Raw genomic sequence first — 17,498 nt, forward strand, 5'->3', positions numbered from 1 at the left:
CCTGCCATTCAAGTGTCTTCAGCGCACTTGCCTTCTTCATACCCACACCTTAAAAAACCTCGCTCTAAAATCCCTGTTAGGTTTAAGGGCGCCCTCTTAACTCAGGTCTGCTGTCTCTGGTAGAGTTGAATGAAGATGTCAATGAATGCAGATTTCCTGCTGTTCACTCGAAGCGCTTTGACCAGAACCTCTGCTCTGTGTATTTCCCTTTTATGTACAGGGAATCTGCGCGCATCACGTGACCATAAAAGTGTTGATGTAGGCCAATCAGCGCAGCTCTCTGCGTACTCTGCTGCATTGATGCAGCACCTCTCTGTGCACTCTGCTGCATTGATGCCCCAGCTCTCTCCATACTCTGCTGCATTGATGTCCCAGCTCTCTGCGTACTCTGCTGCATTGATGCTCCAGCTCTCTGGGTACTCTGCTGCATTGATGACCTAGCTTTCTGCATACTCTGCTGCGTTGATGCCCAGGTCTCTGCATAGTCTGCTGCATTGATGCCCCAGCTCTCTGCGTACTCTGCCGCATTGATGCCCCAGCTCTCTGCACACTCTGCCGCACTGATGCCCCAGCTCTCTGCGTACTCTGTCACACTGATGCCCCAGCTCTCTGCACACTCTGCCGCATTGATGCCCCAGCTCTCTGCGTACTCTACTGCATTGAAGCCACAGCTCTCTGCGTACTCTGCCGCATTGATGCCCCAGCTCTCTGTGTACTCTGCTGCATTGATGCCCCAGGTCTCTATGTACTCTGCCGCATTGATGCCACAGCTCTCTGCGTACTCTGCTGCATTGATGCCCCAGCTCTCTATGTACTCTGCCGCATTGATGCCCTAGGTCTCTGCGTACTCTGCCGCATTGATGGCCCAGCTCTCTATGTACTCTGCCGCATTGATGCCCCAGCTCTCTGCGTACTCTACTGCATTGAAGCCACAGCTCTCTGCGTACTCTGCCGCATTGATGCCCCAGCTCTCTGTGTACTCTGCTGCATTGATGCCCCAGGTCTCTATGTACTCTGCCGCATTGATGCCACAGCTCTCTGCGTACTCTGCTGCATTGATGCCCCAGCTCTCTATGTACTCTGCCGCATTGATGCCCTAGGTCTCTGCGTACTCTGCCGCATTGATGCCCCAGCTCTCTATGTACTCTGCCGCATTGATGCCCCAGCTCTCTGCGTACTCTGCCACATTGATGCCCCAGCTCAAACCACAGATGAGGGCAAGCGTGAGAGTTGACCAGCAACGTGACACGTGAGGGAACACCACAGAACAATGTAGCATTCTAGGAAAATGGACACTGTTTCCATATTGCCCCAACCTATGCTTAGAAAAAGACTTTTGGAGAAAATTGACTCGAAGTATAATGATTGGTGCTTTTTTCTTTTCTTTTTTTTTGTTTTTAGTTTGCATTTACAATTGCAATTAGATATTTTTTAGCAATGATAGCATCAATATAGCTGCTAACATGACCGGAGATATAAGAAGAGTTAAAAGAGGGGCGACCAATGAAGAACACTTTTTGAGACATAATTTTGAATGTTATTTTCAAAGAATTGATAACCTGTGGTACAAATACATGACAAAGGTGGGGTGAGAGAAATCGGATGAGAACTGCTTTGTGTTCTCTCTCATTCCGTACACTTTGAGCACCTCCAAAGTGTCTGTGGCCAAGGAGATTTGAGTATGGAATGCCTAACCTATCTTGCATTGTGCAAAACGAGAGGACAATTTCAGGGCAGTTGGGCCTATATAACAGGGGTTACAAAAGCAGACTTGTATTATGAGGAAACACATGAAAGTGAAAGGCACGCAAGAAATGGTCATGAAATATACATTATCAAGGTGACAAAGAGGTGTGTTAACAATGATTGAATATCCACTGTTGAAGTGCACAGATTCGCAAGGAAAAGAGATACCCCTATGCTGGGATAGGCCACCGTTGCACATAATAGGGGAAGTGTGCACTCCTGAAGGATGGGTAGAAGGAATGATAGGATGTATAGTAGGAGCTCTGAATGGAGTATGGAGGGGAATTTTGACAAATGCCAATAATGAAGGTCTTGTGGAAAGGACAACAGCTGGCAATTTGCTGACTTGGATAGAGGACGAACGAGGGCCAAAGGACATCATTAAGATGCAAATGCTTCTGTGTGCTTCAGAAACGATGGCACAATGAAGGTAGGAAAGAATGAATGATGTGATTGCATTATGGATTTGCCAAGTATGAAGATAGTCACATCTGTATTGATGGACCACAATTGGGCCTGTAGTACAAAGGCTTATATGCAGCTCCCACCAGATTGGGGTGGTATATGCTCACTGGCAGTGTTGCATTCACCAACACTGGAAGTGTTCCACAGTAATGTGGTGCAGATATGTGAATACCATTTGACAGATATTTAGCAAAGAAATAAACAATCCCTAACCTTACAGAGAACAAAAGAGAGAATTACATTTCACAGAAAAATGTGTATTCATTGGATGACATACCAACTGAACATAGGCTGTTCAGTAAAGCATCAATGTTGTTTACTTCCCACCTGGCCCCAGCTTACAAGCAGAGTTAAATGCCAAGCAGTTGTAGATAACCAGATGGTGTTACTGCAAACGACAAATGCCACTACAAATGGGCTTAATGCAATTAAGGAGGAGTTGAGAGCTATCAGACTGATGACTCTCCAAAACAGGTATGTAATTTACCTCTTCGCTTCCATGGAGGGGGAGTTTGTGCCAAGATTGGCTCAAGTTGCTGTACTTTCATACCAGCACAAGACTAGCAGAATGGGAGTTTGACAGAAGTAATAATGTCGCTGCTGGATCTGTATACAACAATGGTGCAGGAGGCTGACATAACAGAAAAGAAGGAGAGGTGTTCTTGCTTGTTCTCATGGGTGCCTCGCTGGCTAATGCATTTAAAATATTAATAACAGTACTAATACCAGCACTGACTGACTTCATGCAAATTATACTGAGATAATGTGAAAGAGCAGGGAAGAAAATAATGGTGAAACAAATGCTGACAACAGTGCTGGCTAGAGATAACATGGCACATGTTCACACTCAAACAGATAAACACACCCATATGCATGTCAAAGAAAGGGAATTTGAGACATTTGGTACAAAATGTGAACCCCCGTTAGATCCTAATAATTATACACAGCATTGGGTGAACTGTGAAGGAGATGGAGAATGCTGTTTCTTGACATGTGGTCCAGAGGAATATGTGGAGCAGGGAGGTACCTTGAGTGGGATCTCTAAGGTCTGGATCACTAGAAGTGGACCCGATGAAAGGACAACAAAAGGGTATTTGGTCAGCACATTGACCAGAGGGGGAATGCAATGAAGCAGATAAAATCAACACAAAGTTTGGTCCCATCCAAATGCTGACAGAGGTGAACAAAGGTACAAGCTGACATGAGTACAGAAAGGTTGCAGAGTACACAAATAGGGTTATACAAGCAGCATAAATATGGTCATAGGTATGAGTGGGTTGCAGAATACATAGGCATTGAGTAATGTATGCGGTATGTATGCACAAAACAGAAAGAGCATTAAAATGGTGGGGAAAAGTGCCACAGTATTGTTATTTTATCGACATAATTCTGAAAGGTCTCTATTCTGAAATACTGAATCCTGGCTCCGAACTGTGGTGTACACAGTCTGAGGCCTTAAACAGAAGCCCAGCCATCAAAGCATCAAAGTTAGTGAAAGGAAGGGAGTCCTGGCGGTGAATCTTAATCATGCCAGATAACATTCCCCGGAAGAACACAGTATGAAACTGCAAAGTTAATTAGTCTCTATTGCAAGCAGAGAGAAAGTACAGATAGCCTTGATCTCCAGGTGCAAACAGCTGCCAGGCCAAACGACTCTATGATGAATAGACACATAACACTCTGAGTGGTTCAGGAGACCATCACATGGGCTGGAATAGCAGAAGCCTCAACAAATAGATGATAATGAGTTCTGAACTGTGGTCTTCTACCACGTGATCAGAACAGTGACCATTATTTCATGCTCAACTAGATAGCACACCTGCTACTCTCTTGGTACATCCAGACACAGGGACAACATGCAAAGGCCACAAACAAATTGGCAGATAAGGTCTCAGGCTTGGAAGCTAGAAGGGAGTAACTTCTTCAAATTGAATTTTATCAGCCTGGTCGAATGAGCAATCTATTGCCCAATGAGAACTTTGTCTGCCAGGTGGGCTACCGTACAATACAGCCAACCAATGATATGAAATGTAACATTGTTTGTTAGGACGAACTTAGAAGAAGTTATCAGTTAAAGAGTTTCCATTAGTAGTAGCCTTTACCTATAGAACATATAGGTGTTGTATTTTACTAACTCAAAGGGTGAGTCAATAAAAGGGTTTTCTTATCACTAACTATGACGCTGTTTATGATGTGTATTTCATTTATAGTTTTTTTGTATTATTATGTTTGAGAATGCTTTTATGTGTTTTTTCAGCCATTCATATTTGAATGAACCTAGCTGTTCTCTTGCACTTATAGTTACTCAATTATCTTGTGTTTGTCTAGTTATTGATTATCGATTATCGATTGAGACCACCTTTACTGGTACATGTGCTTTCCTTTGTGCTTGATTACAGTTTGAGTCTAAGTGTGGGACATAACGTTTAGTGTTGGCTGTTTCAAGGACATTTTCCTTTTCACGATTGGGGTTGTAGCTTCGAGCTATAGGTGCTATAGGTGCTGTGATGCTGATGAAGTGGCAATCGCTGGGCACTGAGTATGTATCTGCATGGCGACTACAGCCTAATCGCATATGGGTTTCTGAGACTACGGTCTCTAGACCGTGCCCCCTGCTGGCCGACATACAGAATGCCGAGTAGAAAAGACCTTCTCCCGTGCATTTGTTGTAGGGGGCGCCACCTGGAGGGAAGCTGGAAGCTAGCTAAGTGGTGGGGCCAGTGTGGCGTGGGGGCACACAGCTGGTGAGAAACCCCATCAATTTACAGGGGATCTGAAGGGAGGGGAAGACCAAGATTGCAGGGGGACAGCCTTGCAGCTGCCTTCTCCAAAGTCTATCTTTTGTTTGCAGGGTTAAGACCCTGAACCGATTCCTGCATTGTTTAAATATTCCTTGACTCTGCCACATGCTCATTGCTTCCGCGCTTGCATATTCGGGCTCCTCAATTCGACACATATGTTTGACTGTCTCTTTCCTTCCAGATTAGTTGAAGGGACATGTTTGAAGTACAGTGTTACAAAGGTTTTTAAAAAATAGTTTTTAAGTTGCTTGCCACAACATAATTATACATTTTAAAGCAACCTGGTCACTAATTAGTCGTTTTATTTTAAATTTCCTCAGTATCTTAATCTAATTACACTTTTGAAATTAGCACTGCTGTTGGATTTTTTTGTATGTAGCTGACTTGTTTAATAGTCATCGTGAGATACTTGTCTTTGGGGGGGTGGCATTTGTAAGTCAGATTTATTCCACTTGCACAACTCAACAAGTACTTGGCCTAGAACAGTCTCTTTCAGCTCTTATCACTCATAAAGCAGATCTTAAATAATCAGCTTGATTACTAGCTGGTCTGATTACCTTCATTAATGGCTAATTAACTTGACATTCACGCAGGCCTGCCAGTCATTATTTGGAAAATATGATTAAACACCCTCAGGCAGGTGTTCATGACTTTGACTGGAGCTGAGAGTTGTTGGCGCTGCTTAGGATGTATAATGTGCAGAATATTTAGCACTTGATACCTGGAGCCCTGCTGCCAGTCACTGGCAGGGGTGCCAGTGTCTCCTCTGCCAGGGTCCATGTGAGAATGTCCCCAACAAAAAGACATTCATCGCAAAAGTCGCTGGGAAAAGGCCGCGGTGAAAGGCCGTTTTGTTTTGTAATGTCCCCCGAATTCCATGTAATGGAAGAAGGGGACACCCCCACCGCCCCCAAACCCATTATACGCTCATGGAGAGCGGGGGCACCGCTGCAGCCCCTGCTCCTCTTGAATTTATGGGACAACACAAAATAAAAGTCCCTTCACCGCGGCCTTTTCCCAGCGACTTTTGGTAATGACTGTTGGGGATATTTTGAGTGGATTCGATCTATTTCACACCTCAAGGAGAACTGAGGGCAAATGCTGGCTGATCCACCCATTCTGTGGGTGCCAGCCTCCTGGAAACCTACAACACATTGGCAAGGAGGGGTTGGGCTCTGGCGTGTAGCACATTTAAGAGGTCTCAGGCAGTAACATCAACTCTTCTCCAAACCTTGCCTGTTCAGTTGGGAATCAAATAAGTTGTTTAGGGGGAGCCCTGTGTTTCACCTCATATGTGCCACGATTCACACAAATCACTATTTCAAGAAACATGAAGGTGGCATTTTCATGCCAAAGCCCAGCAATAAACCACAGAACCCATCCAAGGATATTATGAATGAATAGATACATGGGGAAGGGCGGGGCTTAGTCTGGACTGGCCTGTATGAGTTACTGGCATTATCTATTCTCTTCTTCCTTTTCCGGGATGGACAATGGTTCTCCAAGTGCTGTGAGCAATAGAGCCATGCACTTACTAAGCTGACAAGTGTCTATGCAGTGCCATTATGTAAAATGCACATTGTTGGTCCATTTGATCTCTGGCATTTGGGCATTAATTGCTCAAGATGAAGCCTGACTTACCGTGGTTCGAAGCAAAATCACGTCCGCGTCTTTCAAGGAGCAGAGGGTGCAGTGGGCCCAGACATCCCACTCTGGCTTCCAGTAAAACAGCAGCAATAGGAAGCCCAATGAGAAGACGTACCCCACGGTGCAGAAGATGCTTCGACAGTTCTGTGTCCTGAAGCCAAAGAGATCCTGCCAATAAAATATGCAACATATTTGATTCATGATTCTCATGAACACTTCTAAAGTGCAGCCTAAGAGCGCCCGGGGCAATCTCGTGCAGCCGGGAAGAACATCACGGGGCGCTTGCACAGAAGAGGCAGTAGGGAATTATCAGGCTCTACAGGTGCCTCCTAAACAGCTGGTGATCCCCCAGGATTCTTAGTGCCAGCAGAAGGGAGTCCCAGAATTGTGCTGCTAAGACAGAGACGGCACAGCCCCAGTCCTCTGGCTTTTGAAAGAAGGGATAGACAGGAAGTAGGCATGAGATGAGCAGAGAGTCCATGGGCCTCATTACAACCCAGGCGTTAAGGGGTTAACGGCGCTGTAAAAGGTGTCGGCGCCGTTAAACCCTTAACACCTGATTACGAGGTTCCTTTGCGGGTTGCACTTTAACGCCTGCTTTTAGCAGGCGTTAAATAACCAACCCGCAAAGGGACCTAGGAGCTAATTACAGCGCCGTAATTTACGGTGCCGTAATTAGAGCCTTCCCCATTCCAATTGAGCCCTATGGGGCAAAAATGGGAATGGGGAAGGGCCATGGCGGCATGGGGAATTAACGCCCCGCCATCCTCGGAATGGGGTGGTAATTCCCCATTCCGCCATGGCAGAGTCGGTAAGTTACTGGCATGGATCATGGTGCTATTAGCACCATGGTCCAACGCCTGGGTCGTAATGAGGCCCCATGTGTCTCTATAGTGCATCAGCTGCTGCTGGAGAACTGTGGGCCCAGCCTTAAAGACACATGCCCAATAACTGGGGGCCCATACAGAAAGTGGTGATCCAGGGAGATGTGTTCAGAGTTTACTCTGTGCACCAGAAGGTGAGCAGCAGCGACATTCTACGCAGTCTGCATTCTAGACATGAGAAAGTGGGCATACCAAAAAATGTTACATTGACATAGTGCAGGTGTTATAACACCACATCTGAGTCTGAGCTCTTCCTGGAAAGGTCAACACCCTGAAGAAACCTTATTTCATTGCAGAGGAAGCATGAGAGGACAAAGAAAGGCCAGCAACTTATAAACACCCCTACTTATGTTTTGTTTACTGTGCTGGAAGGGCGATGTGCAGTATGCGTTTTTCTCCAGTATATTAATGTGTCCGGTATTGGCACCTAACACACTTTCCATTTTAGACTTTCTTTTTAATTTATTTTTTATTTGGTTGGATAATCTAATCATCTTTTCAAATATATAACAAATCATCACTTTACATGACATTAAAATAATACGTACAAATCATTACTTTACATGACATTAAAATAATACGTACAAATCATTACTTTACATCACATTAAAATAATACGTACACATTATTTGAAGTTATTCCATGATATGTAGCTCATTACTTCGGATAATATAACCCTTTTGGGACACACATTACCAGTTGCATGTAGCACCATTCCATTCCATTACCTTTCACCATCCAATCTTCCACTTTTCGGGAAAATTGCATCCAGAAAATGGACTATTGCCACTCGCACCGCTAATTTGGAGCTATTGAAGATGCATTGCCAAATTTCAATCATTTCCATGTTACAATGAGTGTTCACTAGGTGTTTCTTGAAGTAGATTTTTCGTTGGTAGGACAACATGGGACAGACCATTATACAGTGCTCCAAAGTTTCTTTTTCAGCTTTAACTAAGCAGAATCTACAGTAGTTCAATTCCATTGGGAATAATTTCCTTCTGGCCATAATCTCTCTTGTCGGCCATAAATTCAGCCTAAATCTTAAATATTGGTCACGTATGTAAAGTGACGGGCATTTGGTAAGATAATCAGCCATTGTGTGGAAGAGTTTGTGCCCAAACGGGAGAGTATTAAAGTCCTTATACTTAAGACAAGAGTTACGATTTTCAATCCAGTCATGTTGGTACAATTGTTGTTTGGCTCGTTGGGGATTATTAAGTAATTGATCTAGTGCAATCGAGGCATCAGCTAATGCATGCAGTGTATAATTGCACCACAGCTTTGTGAACAGATGTTCACGAGCCAGTAGATGTTGCGCCATAATGCCCAGAATGCCGCAAGTCGAAATTCCCATAAGAGAATTTCTAAAAAATGCACACATTCTCCACTTCATTTGAGATTCTAATGGAAGTAAGCCTAATTCATATCGAACAAGTGGTAGCGGGGTGGATCTGGGCAAATGCAGTAATTGCTTCCAAAAGCGTGATTCAAGCTTATACCACCAATTATGATCCTTCGGCAAAAACGTCTCAACACCACCAATTAGGCTAGGAATCACTTTTTGTTGCTAGAATTGCATAATATGTGTAAATATAAATTTCCCAAATTTGCCTCTAAGTATTTTCGTTTGGGAAATTAAAGTTTGAAGTTTGCAACTCATCTCATGTTCAATTGTTTGATTAGACATAGAGTCTGAAATAGTGATGCCCAGATATTTATAATGTTGAATTTTTAGAAGGATCTCTTTTTGTAGATACCAATTACAGGATCTTACTTTAGGTTTTACATGAGGTTTACGCACCATTATTTGTGTTTTTTGTATGTTGATTGTCAAATTATTAGCGGAGACATAGAGATCCAATTCATTAAGCAATGTCTGTAGTCCTTGGGAGTCTGTGAAATGAGTATAAGAGCATCTGCATAAAGTAAATGACTAATTGCATGAGAACCCAATTTTGGAAGGTCACATTGAAGAGATCGCAACGATATCCCCAGGTCAAACAAGACAAAAAAGAACAGATTGAAAATGGACAGCGCCAGTATACATCCCTGTTTGAGACCTCTATACTTTGTGAAAAATGCACATAGTTTGCCTACAAAAGTTAGTCTAACTTGCATTATCGTGTTTGAATGAAGCAACACAATCAGGGATAGTATAGAAGGAGGGCAATTATACCGCATTAGTTTGTGATACATGATAAGGTGGTCAATAGAATCGAATGCGGCTCGAAAATCAATAAATGCTATATATAGCAATTGATTTCTAGTTGAATACTTTGATTTTAACAATTCAGAACAATCAAATTGGGATTGGTTCCAAGGCCAGCAACAAAACCCGTTGAAAAGGGGTCTCTAAATTGATATTGCAGTGTCCATTCATTTAATTCCCTCAGAATTATTCTAGAGAAAATCTTTCCTGGGGCGTCTAATAACGCTATGGGTCTATAGCTAGTTGGTGATGTTCTATCCCCCTTTTTGTAGATGGGAACTATAATGGAGTGTTTCCATGTTGTCGGCAAGGATTGTGTTTCGTTGATAAGAGAGAATATGTTGAACAAGATGTTTGGCCATAATTCTGGATGTCTTTTGAGGGTCCGATTTGAAAGGCCAACCGGGCCACAAGCTCCCGACTAACTGATTTTATTTATAAAGTATTGAATATCATCCAAATCAAATTTTAGGTGGAAGTGCTTAATACCAGCCCTAATATTTGAATTTGGAGAATTTAAGGGAAGGGCGTAAAGATGAGAAAAGTGAGCAATCCAATTCTGCTCTGTAACATTGTTGGCCTGTGCAACAGACTGAGGATTGTGAGCCACTTGATTCAAAAGGGACCAGGTTACCACAATACTTTTAGATTGTAATGAACACAACATAGATTCCCCCTCATTTTGGTATCTTTTGGCTCGCATTGCCTTGAGCCAATTCTTGTATTTGGTCTTGATGTTTGCCAAGATCGATGCCCTCATGGCCAATGGTTCCTTTAGGGCATCTCGTTTTTTGGAATCGGTAATGAGCTTTCTTGGCTTTGACTTCCCAATTGAACACATGTATTTTTGGTTGAGGGAATGTATGACATGATACATTGTTGGGGATGTTGTAGCTTTGAAAATTTTGCATCATATCTGAGTAAATAATGGCATGATCAAGGGATGCCACTCTCAGTTTATAAAGTTGGGAACCCATGTGTGCATTCAATTGAATTAGTGATTTCTCTGACCATCAGAGTCGATTTCCACTGGCATTCACAGTTAAACACTCTTGCTGATAATTCTTGTGTTCAACTGCATTGGTTTTAGAGATAGGCCATGTGCTATCAATTGATTGTGGTCACTAGGGTTATTTTCAGCTACGCGAAAATCAAAAATACAATGAAACAATTGGGTATTCATTTTCAGAAAGCTTGGAAGCATCCACATGTCAAATAAGGCAGCTCTTAAATTCTATTTAATCATCCAGAGTAGAACATTAGAGTTACAAAATAATGTCATCAGATTAGTTGGTTATACATTTTATTTATTTATTGTTTTTTTTTACCCTGCCTCTACAGAATGTGTTTCTATATTCAGCAATCTGATTACACCAATCAGAAGTGCCAAGTAAATATTAAATACGAAGGGTGGTAGAGCTGAGCCCCAAGGGACAAAACACACTCCAGTTCTGAATGGAGAGAGTTGAAAGGGGGAAAGATGGACACACTGCTCTTGGATCTTCTTTAAAGCAATGCTCTGCACCGCCGTGGCCTGAAGTCATTCAAGGAGCACGTGAAGGCTGATGGTGTTAAGCACTGCAGCAAATGCCAACACGACCACGCGGGGGCGGCCATCTTGGTCTGCCTGCCACCTGAGGAAATGTGAACAGGAGGAAACTGCCCACTCCTCACCATGCCGCGGGCAGAATCCCATCTCCGGACCAAATAAAAGGGGCACTTTTAAACACATGATGCAGGTGAGCTGCTACAGAATGTTCTAGAAAACTGGACACATAAGGCAGATTTGGAATGGAGTGATAGGTGCAGTCATATGTTGCCTGAAAAGCCAGCCTTGCAGAGGCCAATTAAACACATTCAAAATATGTCTCCCTTTATTGTTTACTGATTGGTAATATTTCTAAAAATAGAAGACGGACAAATGCCAAGTGGGAGCCAGAGCATTTCTGGTCTCTGCCAGGCTCGCAAAAACATTCTCCAAACATGCTAAAAGACAAGGCTGGCTTTTGAGAGGGAGTGACGAGTGTACACTGTGACACATGTCAAGGCACATTATCGAAGAATATTTGAATGATAATTGACGAAATCAATTCTCTGAGTAGATTAATTTAATTGTTGTATGGAAGATCTGAGCAATATTGCCTCAAAGACCTCGGAGGCGCTTTGACTCTGTCACTTGAACACTAGAAGGAGCACTCTGTGGACGAGCTGGAGCTTGCAGTACATGCTGAACTATGTTCCTCCATATGTCTACTTTTCATTCCCCTTGGAAAGCAGTGGAACGTCCCATTATATTGCACAAACTACATGTCCCATAATGCACCTTTGGAGAGTTCGTAAAACCTGCTTATTCCTATGAAAGAGTGTGAGAGCTACACTCCCGAGAAGCCCAATAGTCCTTCTTAGCATCTACCTTGCCAGGTCCAGAGTGGGAGTAAGATTATCTTCCAATGTTGTACTCCAGGTTTTGCTAAGAACCCTGCTTCCGCACAGGGGGTGTACGTGTGTAAGTGCTTCCTGAAGGAGCACTTTGGTCCTGCATTCAGTTTGTGTGCATGCTCTGCGGGTTTCTGCTGTGTCCTACTGCTCCTGTTCCCTATACCCAGGGCCTGTGCCCTCAACCTTACAAGCCCCCCTGCAGTCCTTCAGTTCCCCATCACCTCGGCCATGTAGCATTGTGCTCTCTGCCTCCAGCACTCTGCCCTCAGCCCTGCAGTCTTGTGCTGTCTGACTGCAGTCCTCTGCTCTCTAGCTGTGGCCTCCCTGCTCCTCTGCCTGCATTCATCTGCTCTCTGCCTGCTGATCCCCTGCCCATCTTCCCTCTAGGCCTGTGCTCTCTGCCTCCAGCACTCTGCCCTCAGCCCTGCAACCCTGCACTCTCTGCCTGCATTCATCTTTCCTCTGCCTGCATCACTATCCCATCTATTCTGAAGGTGAAGATGGAGACAAATGGAGGAGGCACCCCGATAACCTGGGCAGGGTCCTCCTCCTCCCTCCCCCTGGGTAAGGTTTTGAAGGGGGAGGGTCGTGGCAAAGCGCAGCAAGGCGCTGGGAAAGCCCGCAAAGGGCAAGAAAGGAAGGGGTGCACCAATCCCCAAATTAGCCGGCGGGCATCCTGCTGCAGGAGCATCCAGCCAGCCCCAAGCAGAAGGACGCCCGCCGCACCTGAGGACAGGGTTTTCGTGGATCCTTCTGCCGTTCTGGGCTGGAAGAGCTCCTGGTCAGCGTTCGAGTGAAGGAGGGTCCACTTGTGATCAGAGTGAAGGAGGCAGAGGACGATGGAACGTTGCGGCTAGGAGTGAAGCACCAATGTACCGGAGCAAGGTATGGAGTTGCCCAGCATTAGTTAGTGCGGGATACAAGCTGTGCCGTTACACAAAGGAGCATCGGTCAACGATTAGGAATAGTTAATAGTACATGGGTGTGCCGCTGTCTGAAGTTTCCCCAGGGAACGCACGGTGAGGCTTGAGTGGCCTTCTGGGAACATAGGGTTAAGCGGCGGGTTATAAGCATTCAGACTTGCAGCTTACGTGTGTTTGCCATTGCAGGGGTCATTGCTGTTGTACTAGGACTACAAACACCAGCAGGCACTGCACTAGGAGGCGCCGGGTTGCTTGGTGGGCTGGTTTTGAAGTCATTTATTGGGTAGCATGAAGACTGGGAGCCAAGAGGTGCTCGTGGCTGGCTTTGATGTTGGTGGTAATTGGTTAGTTTTCTAGGCTTCCCCACTTGCCCCCGATTTATGTGGGTACGACACTGTTAGTAAGGGAAATGTTCGGCGCTAACATTAGGTACGGCCTCGTTTCCTAGGAATCTAGCAACAATTCCTGAAGACTGGTTTATACCGAACTTGGCACGTTGCATTTTTTATGATAAATTGCATAATCTGGGCATAACAACAGGGCATACACTACGTGTGATTAGAGGAGTCATCCCAAGGCCTGATGTGCCTTTTCAGCACTTGCATATCGATTATGTCGATATAATTCAAGTATGTAACGGGTACAGGTATCTAATTTTCGTGGTGTGTCCATTCGCTAGATGGATAGAAGCAGGTCCATGTACACACCCAGACTCTACCTGTGCGGCCAAATTCCTGGTGAGGGAGGTGTTTCCCAGATGGGGAGTGTGTGAAGTGATGAGGGCAATCACAGCAGTGGAATGTGTGCCTGGGCGTGCTGACTGTTGTGCTCTGGGAATAGTGCCATTGGTGACCTGGGTTAGGGATAGGAGTTGCCAGGATGGGCAGCAGCAGACGCTTGCCTTTTCCAGCGCCTCGAACCTCTGTGATAGAAAGGGTAATGCAGCGCTTGCCACTGCCCGCATGATGCATCACGGCGTTGGTCACGAGCTTCCGCTTCAGGTGTAGTCGAATGTTAGACTGCTTTACATGCATGTTTTGAAGTTCTGAAATAACGTCTGTTCAAAGTATTCAAGAGACGTCGTTTCTGGGTCAGCCTTTCATCCTCATTGTTCAGCGACAACTCCAGAAACACAAGGATTATACTAAAAGTATATGCTCGGTGCCCGGCGGAGCTGTGGGCTTGGGGCCAATGCAGGCGAATGTTGGCTGTGCCAGACGCGGCATTTTATCCTTTTACCGGGAGTAAGCAAGTGCCTCTGAGTTAAGTACTGATCAGTGGGGAGCCCATACAATGGGGCTCTGACTCTGAAAAGCCAGTAGAACTGGGGCTGAAGCCATCACATCCTGTCAGCTTTTCATCAGGGGGGAGGGTGATCAAAAGAAAGCTTTTAACTGGATACTAGTGCCATCCAAAAGCCCAAGCAAGTTTTGAGTGCCTGACCCAGCCTTTCCTCTATAGGAGGCTGATGAAATGCGTATGTTGTGACGTAGCTAATGTATGTTTCAGCACAGGTGTATGAACCTAGTGGCACTGGGCTGGTAGAGACATTCACCTTATGGGGCCAATGCAGTGGAATGTATGGCTGAGCCAGGCTTAGGGTGTTATCATGTTTAGGGAGAATAAGGGTCTCAGCAATAGGTCATATCCATTAGGGTTGGGGAGGAGTCAGCCACTTGCTTTCATCTTTTCATCATGGGGGAGGGTTGATGTAATGAGAACCTTTTATTGGCCACTGGTGCACCACCCAAACCCCCAGAGATCTCCTTGGCGCAATGCCTAGAAAGTCATGCGTGACACAGACATGTTATCTCTGGGAAGGGGACAGCATGATGGGATTGTATCCCAGGTAAAAGACCTCTGAAAGCAATGTTGGGCTGTGGGGAGGGGCAGGTGGCGGGTGCACCTACACCAGCTTGGGAAAAGAGGAGCGACTTCATGGTTACTTGCCTGTTCTCGCATAGCTTGTTTTGGGGTCTATTGTGTGTAAACTGCAGATCACTGGCTGCACCCTGCTCATGGATGACTTGGCCTTTATTCCTTGCAATGAAGATACAGTATTTGCAGTTGGGTTGCATAATGAGTAGTTACTAAAGCAACAGATCGATTCCGTGTGCAGCCCGGAAGTGAGTCTGGGAAATGGCGGTGGCAGACTAATCTTTTTCAGTGACGCAATGGCTTCTGAAGTTGAGCCTTCTTCTGGGAGAGGTGATGCAGGGCTCCGCCGCCAGTATGGGACTTTAGAAATCTGCAGCGGGCATTATCCTGGCACGACCTTACGACCTGCCGGAAGATATTCACTCTAGAAACCATGTTACAGAGGAAGGAACTGTGAACTTTCCCTTGCTTTGCCAAATTGGCACAGTAGACCAACATCAGTGGAGGGCAAATGGTCCCAATTTTCCAGGAGAAGGCAAGGCAGTGCTAAAGCCGGTAAAGTGCAGGGGGGAGGGGTTTGGGGGGGTTAGGGCATGACGTTCACGCACGCCGTTTTGGTAATCTCAAGAATATGCAGTTGCAGTAAATCGGTTTGTCGCATTGAAATTGGGCCGCATTTTTACAGGACTTTTTGGGGCTCGCATGGAACATGGGGTCTCGGTAGGATGAGACAATTGAGGACTACTTGGCTATTGCGGGTAAGCGAGTAGGGCAACGATTTGCAGGATGGGAGTTGCAGTGGCCTACGGTAGGGCTGCGTTGGGTGTTTTCACGATGGCCTGCACAGTGAATTTCGGGGAAATAATGACAAACAATTCATTTTCATTTACTCAACGGGCGCTCCAGCCAAGGGGAAATCACAAGTCGGGGATAAGGTAGAGGGTGGCATCCTCTGCTCCTGGTGGTTCTAAGGCAGTCCACATAACCCGTGCATCCGTCATTTGGACCCATTACATAGCAATTGCTCATTCCACCTTTCCCCCCAGAAATGTGTAGAATGAGTCCTTGTTTTTGTTTTTTGGCATAAAAAGGCCACAGATTTATTTTTCCACAACATCATAAAAACCACACTGCACACATTAGTGGAAATAACTCAGAAGATGCGGTGACTGCTCCGTGTCCAACAACCTGCTTCCCCCTTTCCAAAAGTCCAGTATAGGCCCAACTCTCCCAACCCTTTGCGCCTGAGCCTCGCCTGCCCATGCGGGTGTTCCTGGGCGGGGAGAGTGCCGTTTCCTTGGGGGAAGCTGAGCCCTTATTGTTCCCCCAGATGCCCCTGCCGCTTAGGCTCCCAAGGGGCGCTGGTCTGAGAAGAGCGAAGACCCTTCTGACTTTCTCCTGGCTCATCCGGAGTCTGTCTCTTGTGCTTGGCCGCCCAAACACCGCCACGCCACAGGTGGGTTACCGCCCACCGTGGCTCCCCCCTTTCCTTGCCTCACATTTCTCGATATTGGTGCAGAGATTCCAGTAAATACAATCCACCCGCCTTGGTGACAAGTGCACCCCATCCTTTAGATAATACTCTGGGGATTCCAGATTAATCAGGCCGTGCCTGATCTGTCCAAATCTTCTGCCCCTGCAGAATTAGGCCACTTGCCCATTCAGCTTCCACCTGGATCTCTCCCCGGCTGCATGATTATCTGCGCTTCTTCCTTCTGGTCTCGAGATTATCTCCGACCAGCTGATTCCCGTTTCTCCCAGTTGTCCAGCTAGCTCCTGTAATGAGAGCCTTGTTTCCAGCATTAACGCCCCCTTCCCTAGGCTTATCAAGTCATTTGCGCACCTGCCCCTGCAGTTGCGCCCCATTCTCTCCTGGCACCCTGTGCCACCCTATCCTGAACTCGCTGCCATCAACTCCTCCTGCTCCGGCATTCAGCTTACCCCTGCCCTAGACCCAACTGAGTGTCCTATCACCCAGACGGGCTGGTGCTAATGGGATGAGAAGACAGCATGTCAACCTTACAGTTTTTCTGGTTGTGCCTGATTTAGGGGTGGGACTTCAGTCCCATCCACCTTTCCGTCCTACCTTCACCTGCTCTCGCACCACCGGCTCCAGGTTCTACCACAGCTTGGCGGCCAACTGCCTACACCTTTCTTCCAACAATCACCTTAGTAGGCACCACTCTCCCAACCCTCAGTACCTGATACCCACCTTCCTCTGCAGGTGTTTTAGGGCTGAGAGAGTGCCATTTGTGCGAGGAAGCTGTGCCCTTGTTGCCACCGCCAGCTGCCACCGCCATTTTTAGGCTCCCAAAAGGCGCTGGTCCAACTCCGCCCCTTGCATTGTCTGCCTTGACCAGGGGAAGCCTGCTCTGGGGAACACATCTGCCCCTGCCACCTTTAACCAACCTCCACGCACTAATCTCAACAACTCCACTCTGCCCATGGCATCCCTCCTGAGTTAGTGTAGCCTAAACACGAGGCTACTGCACATACTGCCTTG

The 17,498-nt window shown here is 46.0% G+C and overlaps 1 protein-coding gene across 3 annotated transcripts in view; it reads right to left on the bottom strand.

The window, feature by feature from the left end:
- The window catches only part of LOC138491102 (probable cation-transporting ATPase 13A4), a 995,403-nt gene that overhangs the window by 826,015 nt on the left and 151,890 nt on the right, over positions 1-17,498 (bottom strand). For all 3 annotated transcript variants that reach the window (XM_069617423.1, XM_069617421.1, XM_069617422.1), the window contains exon 2: positions 6,654-6,827. In XM_069617423.1, the coding sequence (XP_069473524.1) occupies positions 6,654-6,827 (174 nt within the window). The remainder of the gene's footprint in view (positions 1-6,653; positions 6,828-17,498) is intronic.

Source organism: Ambystoma mexicanum, chromosome 10 (genome assembly GCF_040938575.1).
Source record: "Ambystoma mexicanum isolate Mex_15411 chromosome 10, UKY_AmexF1_1, whole genome shotgun sequence".
Classification (NCBI taxonomy): Eukaryota; Metazoa; Chordata; class Amphibia; order Caudata; family Ambystomatidae; genus Ambystoma; species Ambystoma mexicanum.